Source organism: Saccopteryx bilineata, chromosome 2 (genome assembly GCF_036850765.1).
Source record: "Saccopteryx bilineata isolate mSacBil1 chromosome 2, mSacBil1_pri_phased_curated, whole genome shotgun sequence".
NCBI lineage: Eukaryota > Metazoa > Chordata > Mammalia > Chiroptera > Emballonuridae > Saccopteryx > Saccopteryx bilineata.
Window position 1 is genome coordinate 228,313,269 of NC_089491.1, and position 18,206 is coordinate 228,331,474.

General features: G+C 48.4%; 1 protein-coding gene across 2 annotated transcripts in view; it reads left to right on the top strand.

Moving 5' to 3' along the window:
- Positions 1 to 1,821: 1,821 nt before the first annotated feature.
- RUNX1 (RUNX family transcription factor 1) overlaps positions 1,822 to 18,206 on the top strand; it is a 230,526-nt gene continuing 214,141 nt past the window's right edge. Inside the window, exons 1-2 of one of the 2 annotated variants that reach the window (XM_066259442.1) lie at positions 1,822 to 2,006; positions 2,141 to 2,257. In XM_066259442.1, the coding sequence (XP_066115539.1) occupies positions 2,200 to 2,257 (58 nt within the window). In that variant the 5' untranslated portion in view covers positions 1,822 to 2,006; positions 2,141 to 2,199. The remainder of the gene's footprint in view (positions 2,007 to 2,140; positions 2,258 to 18,206) is intronic. The other variant, XM_066259439.1, reaches the window with a different exon arrangement.

Genomic DNA, 18,206 nt, shown 5'->3' on the forward strand with positions numbered 1-18,206 from the left:
AGCTGCATGTCACAGCATTCAGCCCTGGGGACCCTCCCGGCACTAGTAAGAGTAGAAGAGAAGGAACGTGCTGTGGGGTGGAACCTGAACTTGACTTTTCTTAGGGAGCCCAGGGCCATAGCGTGCAGTGGCTTAACCAGGGATTTGCATGAAGAGTTACACAAAACGTCCATGATGCTTGGGTGTTGATCAACTTCATAAAACAGATACGCGACTACTGTTGTAACCATCAATAAGGCGTCAGCATGTGGCGAGCCAACTCTGCACAGGTCTAGGAGAAAGCACGCTCTTGAGTTTCAATTCCTGCTTTAGTCAAAACAGGCGTCCTGTGTCTATGCCTTTGAAAACACCTGTACCATTTGCCCTTGAACATGTTATCACTGTAGGTGTGGTCAAAACAGAGTGGAAAGGACAAAACCGAGGGGTTATTTTGGCCAGATGGTCCCCAGCACCTTTGCTGGTCATCACAGACCAGCAGGCAACCCCGGGGTTGGTGTTTGGGAGCCCGTTGTCTCACAGCTCCTCTGGAGAGCACGTGTTGGAACAGGCTGCATCCAGGAGGCCTGGAGGATGCGTGCGGAGCCCGGCAAGAGAAGGGACTCACTGGAAAAGAGGGTCTCCCTTGGTCTTGGAATTCCAAGCAGAGTATGCTCTTCCTTAGCAGGTAAAACCGATGGGCAGGGAAAAGAAGGAAATGTGTGTGCCCAGAGTGGCTGCCCCACACGCTAAATTCTCTTGTTCTCAGCATTTCCAAACAGGCATGTCTCCTACCTAAGGCAGAGTGTGAGCCAGGTGACTCCTCCAGACAGTCCTGGGAGAGGGCTCGCTCAGGGGAAGCCGCCCTCAGGGCCCGTCTACCATGCCGAGTCCTCTCAGTGCTCTCCGAGAGCACAGGTTTTGGCAGCCCTAGGCTGACTTTTACCTACAAGTGTGAATTAGCTTTTTGATTCGAATTGAACAGAAAAAGGCAATGCAGTGAACTTTCGCAGGTGAAAGCAAAAAAAAAAGGAAAGAAAGAAAAAAATCACAGGGTAGCCCCTGCTTTAGCTCAAAATGCAAAACTTCTCTTTTCTTTTTTTTTTGGCTTTCTAATTTGTGCGTGTGTGTGTGTGTGTGTGTGTGTGTGCATGAAGCAGAGAATATGACTTTACCTCTTTACTGAAAAGATGTTCATTTAGGGGAAAATAAAACCACCTAATTTTTTTGTATTAAAATAGTCTTTTCATCACAATGTTACAACGCTTTCTAAAACACTGGTAAGGTGCTAGACCCTTTCAGGGGTCAGACTCTTGTCAAAACGTTTCCTTTTATACTTTTCCCCTTCGTAGTTTCACTTACGCTGCTCTAGTTCTTACCAAGGGCTGACACCCCCGACCTGATGCCCAGCGTCTTGAATGATGGCATCCACATCTTGTTGGAGCAGCAGTCTCATGCCAGGCTAGAATTACTATTGAATAAGCAGCAATGAAATCTTAATCAAAATAATCAGTAGTTCCCCAAACCACAAATAACAACAACAGGACCCGCATTGCACTAAATCAGCAAAGATCATTGATATAATAAGAGACTGAGTCACTTTTTGCTACAGTCGCTCTCTTGCAAAGTCAACTGGGCTGTTTCCTTGCACAGCCCAGGGGGGAGGGGGGAGGCAGGTGGAGGGGAGGAAGGGCATTGCTCAAAAAGTAAAAAAAAAAAAAAAATTGACATCATTGAAGTCACATGATTGGCAAGAACCAATTAAGAGGAGCTGTGGAAAGGGGAACAGTTAAATTTGTAATTTGGGTTGTGTGAAAACTTCTTTGGGCCCCATAAACAACCACAGAACCACAAGTTGGGTAGGCTGGCAGTGTCAGAAGTCTAAGCCCAGCACAGTGGTCAGCAGGCAGGACGAATCACACAGGCTGCAAACCACAGGGTTTCGCAGAGTGGTGAACATCCTCAACCCACAGCCAAGACACCGCTTTTTTTTTTAATCTTTAACAATTTGAATATTTGTTTTCGCAAAGGTACATTTTTTTTTCATAGGGCTTGGGGTAGCCCCCGAGATGTTGAGAGAAAGAAAAGAAAGAGAGAGAGATGGAGGGAGCAATGGTTGGGGGTGAGGTTCAAACAATGACCTTTCTTGGTTTTCACTCCTAAGGTGAAAAGAAACCATTGACTCCCCACCTTCCGAAGAGGGTGCACTGTCAGGAGGAAGCCATGGCTTCAGACAGCATATTTGAGTCATTTCCTTCATATCCACAGTGCTTCATGAGAGGTGAGTACACGCCGGACTTTTCACATCTCTACTTGTTGCTCAGCTTTGCAGAGAATGTTGTCAGTCTCTTCAGAGTCGGGCCGGTTCCCGTCGTCGTCGGTGTGGTGGGAGGAATTCAAACTCAAGCTTATGGTTACAAGGCTATTGGGTTACTTATTCATCAGATGGCAGCTCTTCAGACATGTCTAAATAAATAGTTAAGCTGCTGAAGTGTTAGTCGGTGCATGAGAACTTTGGCAAGGGAGAGTCAGTTGGGCTGCTCCTGGTTAACGTCCTAGAGATTGTAAAGCATGCAGCTCTCTGGGTTCTGCCTTGCTCTCCCTTGCCCCCGAGTGACAGCGGCTGAGGGATCCTGAACTCGCCATGCTCTCTTGCCCACACGCCAGGTTGCCGGGGTTTAGAGGCACCCGCACAGCCGGCCAGGGAGGGCTGTGCCAGTGTGGAGCAGAGGCAGAGGCAGGCTCACAGATTTGCATTTAGACCAGCTGGGGCACAGTGGCCACTCTGTCGTGCCCGGGAGGCAGAGAGTGCAGGAGCTGGGCTGATTGATCTAGGTTGAAAACGCCAGGCTGAGGTTGTGCTATGTAGTTCCTTGTGGTCTCAGGGCAGAGGCAGCTGGCATCTTTCAGGAGAGAAAGGAAGCAAGTTGTCGCATACAGAGAGGTCTGTCTCGCAAAGCTATAAAAAAGTTTCCTAAGTCAGGCATCGTCGCACTTAGGTCATTAGATTGCAGGCTTCCTAATAGTAACAACCAGTGTGGAAAACCTGTCTGTGTTCTTGCAGCCAGCCTCCCAGAATGTGCAAACCAGCAGAAGTGAGCTGTGTGTGTAAGTGTATGTGTGTGTGCATGTTCCTTTGATGTGTCTTTGGTGGGAAAAGAGGACCGTGCTTAAACCAACAAAAACAATAAAAATGTCAGGAAGGCATTGCTGACTGTCAGGGCACGCACTCTGACCCACGAACGCGGAGGGCGGCTTGAGGACAGGATAAGCTGTAGTGGCAAGGGGTGGGTTTGGGGATAATTCACTCTCCCGCAACAAACTTGCACATGCACCCAAATAGTATCTGTGACTCATTATGTATTCCTACAGCCAAGAGAGCTGGGGAATGCAGAGGGCTGCTCGCCACTTTGTCACAACAGAGGCGATCGTGAATGCCACAGAATTTCTGTGTCTCTGGGTCGGGTCCCTAAAATTGAAACACTTGACAAAGACTTGTGTGTCTGTGTGAGTGTATATGTATGTGTGTCTGTATGTCTGTGTGTGTGTTGGGGGTGGTGAGGGGAGGATTTCAGGAGAAGGGGAAGAAAGCAAGTCATTAACTGATTCAAAGCTTCAAATTAAAGGGTTTCCAAGTGCTCCTTTCCTGGCAGCTGAGGAAATTTTAGTGAAGTTGAATCATGCGCTGTGTGAGTCACCCGAACGCGCCTCTGGTGAGAGGCTGCAGGCTGCCCCCTCCCTGCTGCATTTCCTCTGGGCCGCTAACAAGCGAAGGAAGCAATATTTGTAAAATAACAGTCAAAAGATCTTCCTGCCTCTGCTCGCCTTCAGTGCCCCTCCATACGATGATTGTTTCCTATTCTATCAACTCAGGAAGGCAGAGGCAGGAAATTCTAAAACATTTCCACTGGGCACTGGATTGATTTTCAGCATGGGGGGTTGGCCTGCTGCCTGCTCTTACTGGTCAGACAGCCAAGATAATAAGGGCACTGGGTGACATGCTCAGACACCAGGGAAAAGAAGGAGAGTGGTCCCTAACACAGCTCTGCATGTTCCTGTGCCCAGTGTATGGCCACCTGCCCACCCCAGGCTGGGAACGAAGGATGTTTAGTGTTCAAGGGGGCAGTGTAGAGGGGGCCCCAGGACCTCCACCAAGGCTCAGAAAAATTAATGAGAAAAGGTGTTTCTATTCCTTACTCTCATGGCCTTTTATCATCTCTCAGTCAATCATATAATACTAAGAGTTCATTTCAAGGAACCAAAGTGACACCTTGGCGATTTCTCTGTTAGGTTTATCAGGGTGACAATGGTTTCCATCGTCTGTATCATCACCACTCATATGACTGGGAAGGTGACAAATGGCATTGCTTTTGGTGTCCATTGGGCATTGCCCTGACCACCTGAGCTAGCACAGTCCCTGTCCTCTCTCAACAACTAGCCCTGTGTCCACAGCCCAGCCCTCAGCAGGGCCAGGACTGTGCGCCTTTCTTGCTGCCTATAATTTATAGTGTGTGCCCCCCCCCTTCCTGAAGCCATGATTGGGAGGAAAAACGCCTTGTTTTCTCCCTGGGGTGGTACTCTGTAGGTCCATGCAATTCCTGCAGGAGGAAACCCATAATCCATTTTGGTGAGATACCCACGTGGAAATCAGGGGTGAGAGAAGTGTGGGCCCAACCAAACATTGTGCCTGGTCTTTGAGCTCCTGAGAAGCGGGTGTGCGACACTAATGTGGTCTACCACAGAGCGCAGCGCACCAAGCTCTCCTCGCGCTTGCTGAGGCTGGGAGAGGAGGTGAAGACAGAACTCCCTGGAATGGTCATGCCAGCCTCGCCACATGAAGTTCCTACAGAACCTAACATCAGTCCTTGAAACATGCAATGTGTCACCCCAAAGGTGGCAGGTGATGGGGGTGCAGAGGAAAACGGCAGCCCAGACATACGTTTGCAAAGTGCCTCAGGTAGCCTCGCTCTTAGAAGTGGCTTAGTGGTCGGTGCAAAGCCTGAATGCTAATAGGCCTGCGAGTTCCTAGAACCACAGGTAGAAATCTCAGCGGGGCTGACACGGAGGCGTCTTTCAAAGGGAATAATGAGCGCACCTGGGGCCAAGTGTGTGAAGTGGGCTGCTCTGTGCACACAGTTTGCCGCTGTTTTCTGAAAATCATTTATGAGGGCACCTCTGGCTTGGCTGGGGACTTGGGATCACAGAAAGGCGTAGAGGAATCTGGGTCTTGTTCACAGTGTGAAGTCTGTATTATTGTTCAAGGGTTGTCATAACATAGTAGTACCACCGGCGGGGTGCCTTCCACGACAGAAATTTACTGTCTCATGACTCTGGAGGCCGGAGTCTCATTAAGAGTCCTGATACAACTGTACACTATTATGTTGAAAGCTGCAAGTTTTTGAGGTTCATGTTTTTTTTTTCTGAGGCCTCTCTCCTTGGTCTGTAGATGGCCGTCTTTTCCCTGTCTATTCACTAGGTCCTCCCTCTATGCGTCTGTGTCCTCTTCGTATAGGGACACCAGTCATTTTAGATCCACTCTAATGACCTTATTAACCTGAATGACCTCTGTAAAAACCCAATCTCTGAATATGGTCACATTCTCAAATACTAGGAGTTAGGACTTCCACATACATATTTAAGGGAGGACGTCAACGTAGGGGCAGACACAATTCAATCCATAGCAGGCTGTCTTGACAAACCCGACTGCCCCCGCTCACCAGGCTGCTGTCCTGTCCCTTGCCACTGTGCTGGATGTGGAAGCATCAGACCCTAACCCCCTGCTGTGAGGTGGAGCTTGGTGTTCTGAAAGTGCCCACACATTCTGAAACTGAGAAGAAGAAGAGGGGGGAAAAAGGTGTTAAAATATATCTCAACTCATCATTATAGCCTTTGCCATTTAGTACCTTCACATGCTGAGGAACCTTTGAAAATGACAAAGAAATCTGGAAATGCTTAAGTTTTAAAAGAGCAAAAGCCATCCCCCCAGAAAAGCTGCCACCTTGGTCCCATTTTCTCCAGCCAGATGGTCCCTGTGAGTCAGTACCCTCCCAAGGTGCGTGCAGCTGCCAGGGCAGGGGGACAACCACAGGAGACTCCCACTCCCAGTGTAGGCACAGGGAGCAGCCAGGAGGAGAAACATCCTTAGAAGTAGTGGCTGACCTAGGACCTAAGAGCCATGAGGTCCTTGAGAGGTTTGGGAAGCAAATTAGTAGCCAGGAGGTCCCTCTGATCTCTTGAAAGACATCTGAAACGTGGTATCTCCAGAAAGGTCTGCCTCTTAGCTGAGAAGGAGAAGCTGTGTCTCCTGCTGGGGCAGAGGCAGACTCCTGTGCCGTCGCCTGGAAAGAGACTTTCTTAGAGGAACTAGGGCTTGGTGAGAGCCAGTCTGCAGGGGAGAGCCCAGGGGTCTGCAAGAGCAGCCACCGCTAGCAAAAGGCAGGCAGTCTGCACGCGGGGACAGCAACAGACAGCGCCCAGAGGGGTGGAGGACACTTTCTCTCGTATCCCTTCTGGCTGTAGTCAAATTGCATAGAGCAATGTCCTCAGTGTCCTCTGGGTCCTCAATGTCCTCATCTGTAGTCCCTGCAGTTAGAGTAGCTGTGTGGACAAACTAGCTTGTGTCCAGTGCTTCACACAGTCATAAAAATGGGGCAGTAGGTATTAGGTACAGCTATGGACGTTCTGTTATTATATAAGAGGACACTCGGTCAAACTCTGTCCACTCTAGGCTAGGAAAGGCCATGATGCCCTGGAGGACACTGGGGTCGGGGGGCAGTCCCCTGGAGAAGGTGACACAGGATTGGGGAAGGAGAGGAAAGGGTGCTTGAGGTGGGGTAATACCTGGGTGAAGGCAGAGCAGCAGGGACCCGGGGCTGCAGTTAGTAAATCCACGCTCACCCTCCCTCTCCTTGTAAGTGTTCGCGAGGAAGACAGAGAAAGAGCGAGGGCCCTTTTGGTAACTCAGCAAGCCCAGCTTTTAAATATGGAAGCTGACTGGGACATGTGGTGGCAGAAAGCCGCCCTCATGCATCTCTTGGCTGCAAGTAACGGAACAGGCCCACTTTATTTTCTGGGGGCCCTTCTTCAGGAAAGAGCATTTGTTTCACCCACTGAACCACATGTCGGTCCTCTGGGCCCTAAGGGATGGCCAATTTCCATGCTTCCTGGTGACATTTTTCAGATCAGGTACTTTGTCAAAACCCAGAAAGGCAGGTGGCCCAGGCCACTTGTCTTATTGGGGCAGGAGCAGAGGATCACACAGGAAACTCAAGCGAATTTTTCAGCTTCTCAGGTAACATCCTAGTGACCTAGATGAGTCATTCGGTGTCTCTGTGTCTCGCGCAAATTCTGTAAAAAGGGGCTAATAGTGTTCTCGACAAGCTCGCCTCCGATTGACGGAGTTCCTGTTCTAGGGCTCTGAGTACCTTGGGGAGAGGGTCCATAAAACACAGCACCCGTTTCCTTAGTTTGAGAGCATGAAGCTACAAGGTCTTGCCCTCTGACCTTCCAATAGGGAGTAATGATCCTGCCAGTCCACACGGGCATACACAGTGCTTTCCCATGGCGTCTTTAAAAAAATAAATAGAATGGTTCCCTGCTCCCATTCTTCAGAGAATTCTCCAGAAGCTGCTCTGGTGCCTGAACAGATGTTAAAGCCTAGAAACACCTTTCCTGTAACTCCTACTCCTCCATCTCCCTTGCCACCTCCCCTTGCGTTAGCCTTTTTTACTGAGTAAAGTTAAGGTCGCTGTGGCGCTCCAGAGGGTGGCAAGGGGGCATTTCTTTTCAGAGCTTTGCAGACTATGACCCTAATCAGGAAGTGCTTCAGGAGGACATGGAGGGAAACAGGGTTTCTGAACACAGCACAGCCCAGAACCACGTGTCACTTTGGACGTACCACCAGGAAAGAGTATGTGGACACGCCTGTGGCACGCACCGACTCTGTTGGACAGGTGTGCTCTCCTCCTCTTCAGTTCACTTTCAGAAGCTCTCTCTCTCTCTCCCTCCCTCCCACCCTGATAACTGATAACCTGAGTGATGCCGGAGAAAGGAAGGAGCAGCGGGGTGAGAAATGAGCCCTGCAGCAAAGGAGGGTTGAAATGCTGGTATTTGACCGGGACATGGGCAGCACGAAGCTCCTGCTGGGGTTTGTCAGTGAGAATTAGGAATTAGGTTTGGCCACAGCAAAAGGGAAATCTGACTCCAGGGGCCTACACAGGAGGGGGGGGGGCATGATGGTCTGTCTCGTGTGACAGGAGGTCCTGCAGTAAGCAGATCCCAGGGAGGTGGCTCACCACTCAGGTCCGTCTAGGGAGGAAGAAGACAGGTGGCCTCTCGCCTTCTCCTGATGGAGCTCTGTCTTTTTACTCAGGACAGGAAGCTTCCTCTTCTCGGCAGGCCTCCCTTGACATATCTCATAGGCCAGAGCCATTGCACAAGGCCGCTGGCGGAAAGGTGCTTTGGACACCTTTAAGCCCATAGAGCAAAGGGAAGCAGAGGGGGCGGTGGCTGGGAATGGGTGCCCAGTGATTGGATGCAACATCTGCCACGACCACGAAGACTGTCCCTGGGAGGACTATGCTTTCCGGGTGGCATCTCATCTCATTTGTTTTCTGTGTCAGCAGTGCTCTGAAAATACATGCAGAGTAACTGCGAGACTTCAGGCCTTCTTGGAAGTTGCAGGTGGATGCAGGATGCAGGGTGGGGGTGATCTTTATTCTTGATTTTACTGAAAACAAAGCAAGCTGGAGATGGGATGGGGCTGTGTAAGGGGGCTAGTTAAATGGGCGTCAAGGTCGCGCCTATGTTCAGTGTCAAAGCCGAGGATGACATTTGACTCTCTCAGAGTGTGAGAAAAGAGAAACAGCCTTCTATCAACAGGAATTGCTTATGGGTGAGCTACCAGCACCTGGCCACAGGCTCCACTTATCCATCAGTAACTAGAAATTGTTTCCTTTTTTTTTCTTTCTTGCCCTTTCAAATTCTCAAAAGTTCATGGCCCGACACCTTAAAACTTTTTTTTTAAGGAGAATTCTTTTTTTTTTTTTTTTGTATTTTTCTGAAGTTGGAAACAGGGAGGCAGTCAGACAGACTCCCGCATGCGCCCAACCGGGGTCCACCCGGCATGCCCACCAGGGGGCAATGCTCTGCCCATCTGGGGCATCACTCTGTTGCAACCAGAGCCATTCTAGTGCCTGAGGCAGAGGCCACAGAGCCATCCTCAGCGCACAGGGCCAACTTTGCTCCAATGGAGCCTTGGCTGTGGGAGGGGAAGAGAGAGACAGAGAGGAAAGAGAGGGGGAGGGGTGGAGAAGCAGATGGGCGCTTCTCCTGTGTGTCCTGGCCGGGAATTGAACCCAGGACTCCTGCACTCCAGGCCGACGCTCTACCACTGAGCCAACCAGCCAGGGCTGAGAATTCTTTTCTACAGAATTTGAGCGAACTTTAAGTTGCCCTCCTTGAATTTACCTAAAAATGTTTTATCTTGGATAGAAATACAAGCGGGTAACAGCTCTAGGAGATAGTACACTTCCTCACACTTTGTACTTCTGCAAGTGACAGATGATTTGTGCTTTGTGATTATTGGCCCTCTACTTCCTGAGTCTGGATGCTCATGTACCGTCCTGCAAGTAGATGCCTCATTAACACACACAATCTCTCTCTCTCTCTCTCTCTCTCTCTCTCTCTCTCTCACACACACACACACACACACATTTTGTTCTTCCCTGAAATGAGAAATAATGTAAATTTTCCGTTTTGTTTTGCTGCAAGAACAGAGCTCATGTAGAGAATTGTTGATTTTGTGTATAAGCCTGCCTTTCAGTTCATAGTCCTAAAGTGTCTGTTTTCAGATGGACTCCTTTTTAAACTGTGAGCTCTCCCAGACATTCCAGCAGCCCCAGCAGTCATGAAAAACAGAAATCTCAATCAGCTACTTGGGATTGAAATCTGCTGATTTCAAGACCACTGCTCCTGGGTGTCAATTTGCAGCCTGTGCTCAAGCTTGATTCTAAGTAAAGGACCCACTTCGTCAAATCTTGAGACCGTGACCATTGGGAGAGGGAAATGCTTGGCTCTGACATTTCGCAAAAGCTTCTGCTCCACCTCCTTTGCCGCCATCCAGCCTTTACTCCCGGTTGTTGGAATGTCCTCTGTAAAGGAAGGCTATAACTCCTAGAAAGAACATTTTCTGATCTCGGACAGAGAGTACAAGGAAAAGATGTGAGCAATAAAGCACAGAAAACCACCAAAAAGCTATACTGCTCCTTACTATGTGTACGATTTCAGATTTTTTTTTAGTTGATCCTAAAAAAAGATCTAGGAACTGTGGCCATAGTCAGCTGCTTGCCAGATAGGGTTATGCTAAGAAGAGCAAGAGCAAACAGCCATCATTACAGTGAGCTTGTAAGGGAGGCTGCACGTGTTGTCAGCTGCTTTCTCGTGGCTTGGTGTAGGAGCAATTTTCTTTTCCTAAGCAACAAGGTTAACATGCTTAGCTTTTGATGTTTATTTTTTATTACTGCCACAGACACGTTCAAAAGACAATGTAGACTAACCAAAAGACGTTGGTTGGTTGGGGCACCATTTTTCCAGTAGCAGTTTTAATGCCGACCACAGTTTGCTGCTGTTTATTACACGGTGTCTGTTTGTACTTTGAACTGCGTGCTCCAATCCCCTCATCCCACACCATCTGCAGGCTGCATCTGTGTAGCCCATCACCTTGCTAACAGTCACAGCTGAACTTGACATTAACCCACTTTGAAAGTCTATATTGAAAGTGCATCTATGTGTGAAACTCCTGCAAAGGTCTGAGGGAGCTGCAAGGAAGGGAAAACGGCGCCCTATCCTTCAGGAGCTTCCTCTCTTGTCTCAGCCCTTTTAAGTGCTGGCATGTATAACGTGGTGGGAATGGGAGAGAACAAAATGACAGGAATTGACAGGTAGGAACAGAAACCCACACTGCTATTTCATTATTATTATTGAAACCACTGTTTATGAAGATCAGAATGTCTATTACCCTCAAAGTCCTGAAGGAGAGGAACAATTATTAAACCACCTTAAACAAATATTAGGACTGTGAAGGGTGTGGTGTCGTATACAGAAATACAAATGCCAACAATGGAAATTCTGTTCACCTGCCAGTCATCCTACATCATTACTTCATATTAAAAAACATGATAAAAAAAAAAAGCAATGCTTCCCTCTAGGTTGTGTTCAAAACAAAGAGATAATTGTATCAGAGAGGTGGATGAACCTGATTAAATAACAAATGAACTATGAGACATTGCCCCTTTTTATGCTTTCTAAGTTAACCATGTGGGTGTGTTTTCTATATATAGCTATATATAGTTCAGTTGGCATTTGAAACCATATAAATTTATATATACAAAAATTTTTATATGTAACTTTCTGGGTTTCTTGCCTTGAGTGATCTCAGACAGCTCTCTGACTTAGGGCAGCAGAGACATTCACTTGTCCACAGTCCCACAGTTGGTCAGTACCAGAATCAGAACTATAAACTGGGTCAGCTCTGCTCCTGACCCCTAGAGTTTTGCAGACACTGGACTTAGGTGGCTGATTCTACTTGGGAGTCTAAATAATAGCAGAGGCCCTGGCCAGGTGGTTCAGTGGACAGAGCATTGACCCAGTGTGCTGAGGTCACAGGTTCAATCCCCAGTTAGGGCATATGTGAGAAGCAATCGATGAGTGCACAGCTAAATGGAACAACTAAGTGAAACAAGGAGCTAGTGCTCCTCTCCCCCCCTCATCCCCTCTCTCTCTCTTTCACCCTCTCTCTCACTTCTTCTCTCTCCCTCTTTTACCCTCTCTCTCTCCCTTCCTCTCTCTCTTCCTCTCTTTCTCCCTCTCTCTCTTCCTCTCTCTCTCAAATCCATAAAAAAAATTTTCTTTTAAAATAAAAAACAAACAATTAGCAGACACCTGTCCGAATTCCCTTTAATTTCTCTTTGCACTGGTCAGACACCACAACCCTAACAGGTAAATCCCTTTCTCTGTGGGCACACAATACGCACAGCAATTCATGCAGATCCCACAGCCTTCAGAACTTCCTTAGCTGGAGTAAAGTCCCCTCCCCAGCACCTCCAGCATCCTGCTGAAGTTCTGAGGTTCTGCCTTACCCATAAACCCAGTACTGCTTTAGCTGAGCACCTGCTAAGGACCCACCACGCCCCTTAGGCAACTTTATGGTTAACCAGGTTGGTTTTGAGGAGTGTCTTTGGTGAAATCTGAACGACCAGAAGCAGAGTAAATGTGCACATTCAGCTGAGGGGTGCAGAGATGGCCTTGGCCTGGGCTGCTAGCCTTCAAATCTCAGAGGAGTCCTTGGGAAGTGGGACAGTGCTGACTTCCTGCGAGATTGGGACCCATCAGAGATACAGGGCCTCTCACACTTCCGACCCAAAGCTCTTACACTCAGAAGTGGCCTCTATTGGGAGAAATAAAGGTCTGTCTCTCTCTCGCACACTCACACACACATCCATACACACATGCACACAGGGCACAGCATTCAAAAAATCCCAACCCCTGGGCCACAGACCGGTACTGGTCCATGAGCCATTTGGTACCGGTCTGCAGAGAAAGAATAAATAACTCACATTATTTCCGTTTTATTTATATTTAAGTCTGAACAATGTTTTATTTTTTAAAAATGACCAGATTCCCTCTGTTACATCCATCTAAGACTTACTCTTGATACTTGTCTCAGTCACGTGATACATTTATCCATCCCACCTTAAAGGCTGGTCCGTGAAAATATTTTCTGACATTAAACAGGTCCGTGGCCCAAAAAAGGTTGGGGACCACTGCCTTAGGTCTTAGAGAGCCCAATGGGATTTCTTCCCAGGAGGTGCTGAATGTGAAAATGCCGCTTCTAGGTGGAGCAGGAACTGTTGGGTGTCGGGGCAGTAATTTCCAAACTCCTTTGATCCTGTCACATGTCAGTAAAATGTACTCTGCTTGCTGCCAAACCTGTGCATATTTATTTGTATGTAAATCACCTGCCTGCACTACTGTAGTGATATGATATAATTATAGTATGTACATTATAATAAAACATATCTCAAAAATAGAACTTAATATAAAACTAAAAATGCAGCTTATGGGTTTTTTTCCTTCCCCTCTGTGAATAACTCAGTTTGACTCAGAAGGTCCCTCAATACCCACAAATGTCTTGTCTTGCTAACGGGGACTCGGCTTCTACCGGGGGACCTTTATTCCCTCCCCTGAAGGCTTTGGTCGCTGTTGAAACATCAGCTCTACTCCAGGAGGAACCATGTGTCCTCAAGGAGGACAGGCTTGGCCAGAGCGGCGGGAAGCGGGCAGCCCCGGGTGTGGGGTCCGGGCATCGAACTCTCCCCCATCACTGCACTACTGCCTGTGTGAACAGGAGCCACTCACCCCACCTCACAGGGCCCCAGGTTTCTCACCCGTCGTGTAGGCACAATGTTCCCTACTGTGGGTGGTTGTCAGGACGATCTGAGGTGACAGCAAGGAAGCAATGGACACTTAGAGAAAGGCAGTAAGTCAAAGGTAACTCCAGAAAACACCACCACAGGTGTGTGGAGTGAAGTCTGGGGTGGGAAAGAAACTTCTGCTGAGCCCAGAACATGACCCTGCAACTGTGCTCAGAACCAGGTGGGCATCAGGATGAAAAAGTGGGTCAATGCCTCTCCCCAAGTAGCAGTGCAGACATGATCTTTGTGCCCCTTGGCAGAGGGTTGAACTTACTAACATTCAAAATGATCAAGGTAACAACAGCTAGTGTTCGCTGTCCACGTATGATGTGCAAGGCACCGGCACACTGCCAAGCATTTCTTGCGTAACCTCCTTAAATCCTTTGCACAAACCTGTGAGTAGGTGCTCTCATTGCAAAGCCTGTTTGGCTGAGGGGAGTGTGGCATGCAGAGGTGAGGTTAAGCTGCTGGTGGCAACAAGCCCGGCCCACTGGAGGTGTTTGTGCTGCAGAGCCCACCTTCACCAGGAGGAAGGAAAGTGGGTGTCACCACTCTCTCGGTTTGAGAGAGCTGAGCCCTTTGCAGTTAGAGACTTCTCAGGGTCTCTGAACAGCAGGCTACGCTACAGGGGGATGGCTGACCTCAGGTGGCTTCAAGCCCAGGCACCGCCACTGTGCTGGACTGCTTGCACGACCCTGCATGCATTTGGTGGCTTTAGGTCCTCACCATCAGTGTCAGCACCTCCCCTCCCCATCAGAGATGTCCCTTAAGGGAGACATTCACATGGTTCCAGGAAAACCACAAGGAACACTTTCTTAGGCCTGTGGTGTTCAAACTTGTGTTTGTATCAGAATACTGTTCCGAAGGTTATGGTGAGATGCTGACCTGGGGTGGGAGGGACCATATCCAATCTTTCTTCCCAAACAAGAGAGTTCATCAGAGATAAGACTAGGAAGAGACAGCAAGGCCCTTCCTGGAAAAAGACTTTAAAGATAAGGCTCATTTTCAAGGTCATGTAAGGCTCAACCTGTAATTACATGACCTTGAGAGACAGCTCCTCCTTTAGTGTCATGTCCTAGGTGCGCTTGCCCCATCCTGGTCCATATCTAGGACCCACGTACAGAAGAACTCACAAAATGATCCCACAGATAAGCAGAGGCTTCACACCCAAGTTCATCCTTTAGGGAGTCCCCGAGAGCCAGCACTGTGACAACACTGATCTTGGCCAGCATTCTCAGTGAGGCCCCAGCAAGTACTGACATCCAGGCGTTCCTGTGGTTGAGACAAATATTCTACCCAGAAGCAGGCGATTCAGCTATGACAGGAAGAGGCAGCCTCCGAACCTCCTGTACACGGGACCTGCCAACCCACCAGGTGCCAATTGCATAGAGAGGACCCACTAGCAGGGGAGCCTTCTGCAGAAACATTCGTAATTCCAAAAGTCCACATCCTCAGTGCTCCAACCTCATAACAAATCCTTTTCACAAGTAGGTGGGCGTGATGTTGTTTTTTTTCTCTCTCTAACCTTATGTGTATAAAAGGCATTTCTCTCCTCTGATTATCCTACAACCAGTTACAACAACAAGTTCCTCCCCTTTCTCCTTGGGCTCCACATGGCAAAGGGCACGACAATTCATTACACTTCACCCAAAGCCTTCTCACCGCCAGCGAGTCCCCTGCTCACTGAGAGCTTGGGGAGCCTGCCAGCCTCTAATTGTTACTATGCAAACACCTTAATGGGAACAAATTAAAAGGCACTCAAGCTAATTATTCTCCGCAATAAAAAAATAATAATAAACTAATAAAGCGCCTTTGGAAAGGTGATTCTGTGTTACCTCAAAAGAGTTGCTTTCCTCATTTAGAGTGGGTAATTGACAGGGAAGTAAAAACCCGAGGTGTTACCCAGAGATTATATTTTGGGAATTCTGTGACTCAGAAAACGCCCTTTTCCTGCTTATTTAGCACCATTGGCACCCCCCCCCCCTTCCCACCCTCCTTCCAGCTTTCCTCAGTGACTTCCACTTGACCTTTGTCAGGCTTGGTTCTTTCCCAGGAGTCCTGACCCCACCCCCCACACCTGGCCCAGGCTGGCACGCCCATCACAGCCTCCCTCTGTTGCCCAGGCCTCTGGCCACTTTGGGACTGGTTCCACCTCAGCCACCTCAGTTTAGGGTCAGACACGTCATTGACACAGAAGCAATTGGAGTTGTTTCCAACAACCTCATCTCTCTCCTTCACTTTTCAATAAAGACCACGCGATCTGAAGAGCAGAAACTAGAAAGGGTCCTTAGTGCCCATTACCATAGATGATCCTGGACCACTTTGCCACCTGGGCTCCTCAAGGGCTTCTTGACCAGGAGTCAGCACCAAATGACAGGGAGACTGAGAGTCTACACCACTGGGCTCGGTGACAGCGTGAGTCTTTTGCACTGTTGTTAGGAAGGATTCTGGTTTGTTCATTAAAGTTAGCCAATGATTAAGCTACTTGGTTGCTTATAAATAATGACAAGAACAACTAACATTGACCAAGTGCTTACAATGCATCAGGCACGTGGACCCATCATATCTTATCATCAAAACCTTGTAAGATAAGCCCAGCTCTTAATCTCCACTTGATAAAGATGAAAAAGAAACATGGAACAAAGATGAGTTCAGGAAGCAGCCCAAAACCCAGAGGAGGCAGAGCCCCGCGGAGTCCAGACGCTACCTGGCTGCCCCACTGCTGTCCCTGGAAAACACATTGTTGGGATGTGTGCACTGGCCTGTTGCTGAGCACTGTCCACCCCACTGAGTTGCCCTAGGAAGACTGCTTGCCCTCTCTACCCACCCTCCCTCACCTGTACAGTGTGCTGATGAGGATGCTCACCTCATGGACCACAGTGAGGACCAGGTTAGGAACATGAGAATGCTGCCAGCACCTGGTAACCCTCAAGTTGGTTTTACCTGTTGTTGTGCCTCTTCCTTCCCACCTGCTTGATGTTTCCATCTTCCTCTTACACACCACTGCACACCAGATGGAAACGTGTGGCCCGATGCTGTCATTCACGTGACTGCACACTGGAACGTAATGCACCCTTGTGGATTGGATCGGGTTACTGCTGGCCGCTGGTGGCTGATGTATGGGAGGAGGCAGAGTGTGACAAGAGGAGCCTGAGGCTGGCCCGGAACTCAGCTCTGGCTGTGCGCCCTTGCGCCACAGTTTCTGCTCCCTGGGAAGGGACAGGGCAGATACCTGGGATCCTTCGGCGAGGAGTTCCCAGTAAAAGGCAGCATACACACTGAGAATTTGCCCTCCATTAACTCTACATAGCATTTCTCAACCTTGTCACCATTGACATTGGGGACCAGATCATTCTGTTGAGGTGGGCTGTCTGTGTATTGTCGGATGTGTACAAGCATCCCTGGTCTTTACCCACTAGGTCCCAGTAGCACCACCTCCCAAAGCTATGACAACCAAAAATATCCCCAGACATTGCCAACTGTCCCCTTGAAGAACAGACCACCTGTTTGAGAACCACTGTTCCAGAGGAACCTTAAGAACTGAGGCACTATGGCTACTTCCCATTTATTTACGGGCCAAGGACAGAGTGGGTGATTTGGGCCCTCTTCCTGTTTGCATCCCTCACACCTAGTTGGACCCCTGCTCTCACCCCAGGCTCCTAAAACTGGTTCAAGCTGTCCACAAAAACTGGCAGTCCATGGTCAGGGGCCTTGAAATGAGGGTGACTGGCCATGAACTCCACGGTGACAAGCAGGGAAGAAAGGCACCCGTGATTCTAATCTGCTGAGGACAAACAGGAAGGAATTGATGCGCTGGGATTACTTCCCGGAGGAAAACAGGCCTGTTCACTGGGTTTTGGTAATTCTCTTAGGCGAGGAAGGCACTGCTGGAGCGATGCCCTTGCTTAATGTACTGAATGGTTAACATTCAGAAGAAAGAAGTTGGTCCATAAAAAATAATGAGAAAGCACTGTGGGCAAGTCAAGTTTTATTGAACAAGCACTATTATGTAGCGTTTACCATAGGCTGGACCCTGTTTTAAGTGCCTTATAAATAGGAACTCATGTTATCATTGTCACATATACAGTGGAGACAATTAGTTTTCTCATTTTACACATGGGTGGCTGGGACATAGAGTGACCAAGAGATGTGTCCAAGGTCACACAGCTGGGAAGTGGCTGGGCTCACTTCAACTCTGGCTTGGTTTTGGATCTTGCGTAGTTGACCACAAAACTGTATATTCATAAGAGAGAGTCTTCCAGAGAGGGTGTGACCTGGGCACTCATGTTCTCTGGAATAGACTCAAAACAAGTGATCTTAGTCTCTAAATATGAATGCTGTGGGAAGTTGGACCGTGTTTTGGTGAGAACAGAGCCCTTAACTCTTTTTAAACTGTATCAGAAGTGCATTGTGCTAGAATTTCGGACCCTGACAGTGTCTGGTTTTGAATAGCTCCTACCCTTTTCATAATGGGATTGTCGGCAAGCATTTAATGAATAATCCTGAAATCTAAAAGTAAGAGAATCAAAAATATCAGATAAGGATAAATTCAAGGACCTGCAGAAAATTAAGGAGTTAGTCTAAAACATCAGCATTCCCAAAGCATATTCAGTTCCACTTTTATGCATGCTGTTTTTAGATACCCCATCCATGCTCTCTGCACACTTTCCATTGCTACCATAATTTGGAGAGCAAGTCACCACAGCCACACAGTGGGGCTGCTGTCCAATGGAGGAAGTTATCGTACAGGTTAAAGGG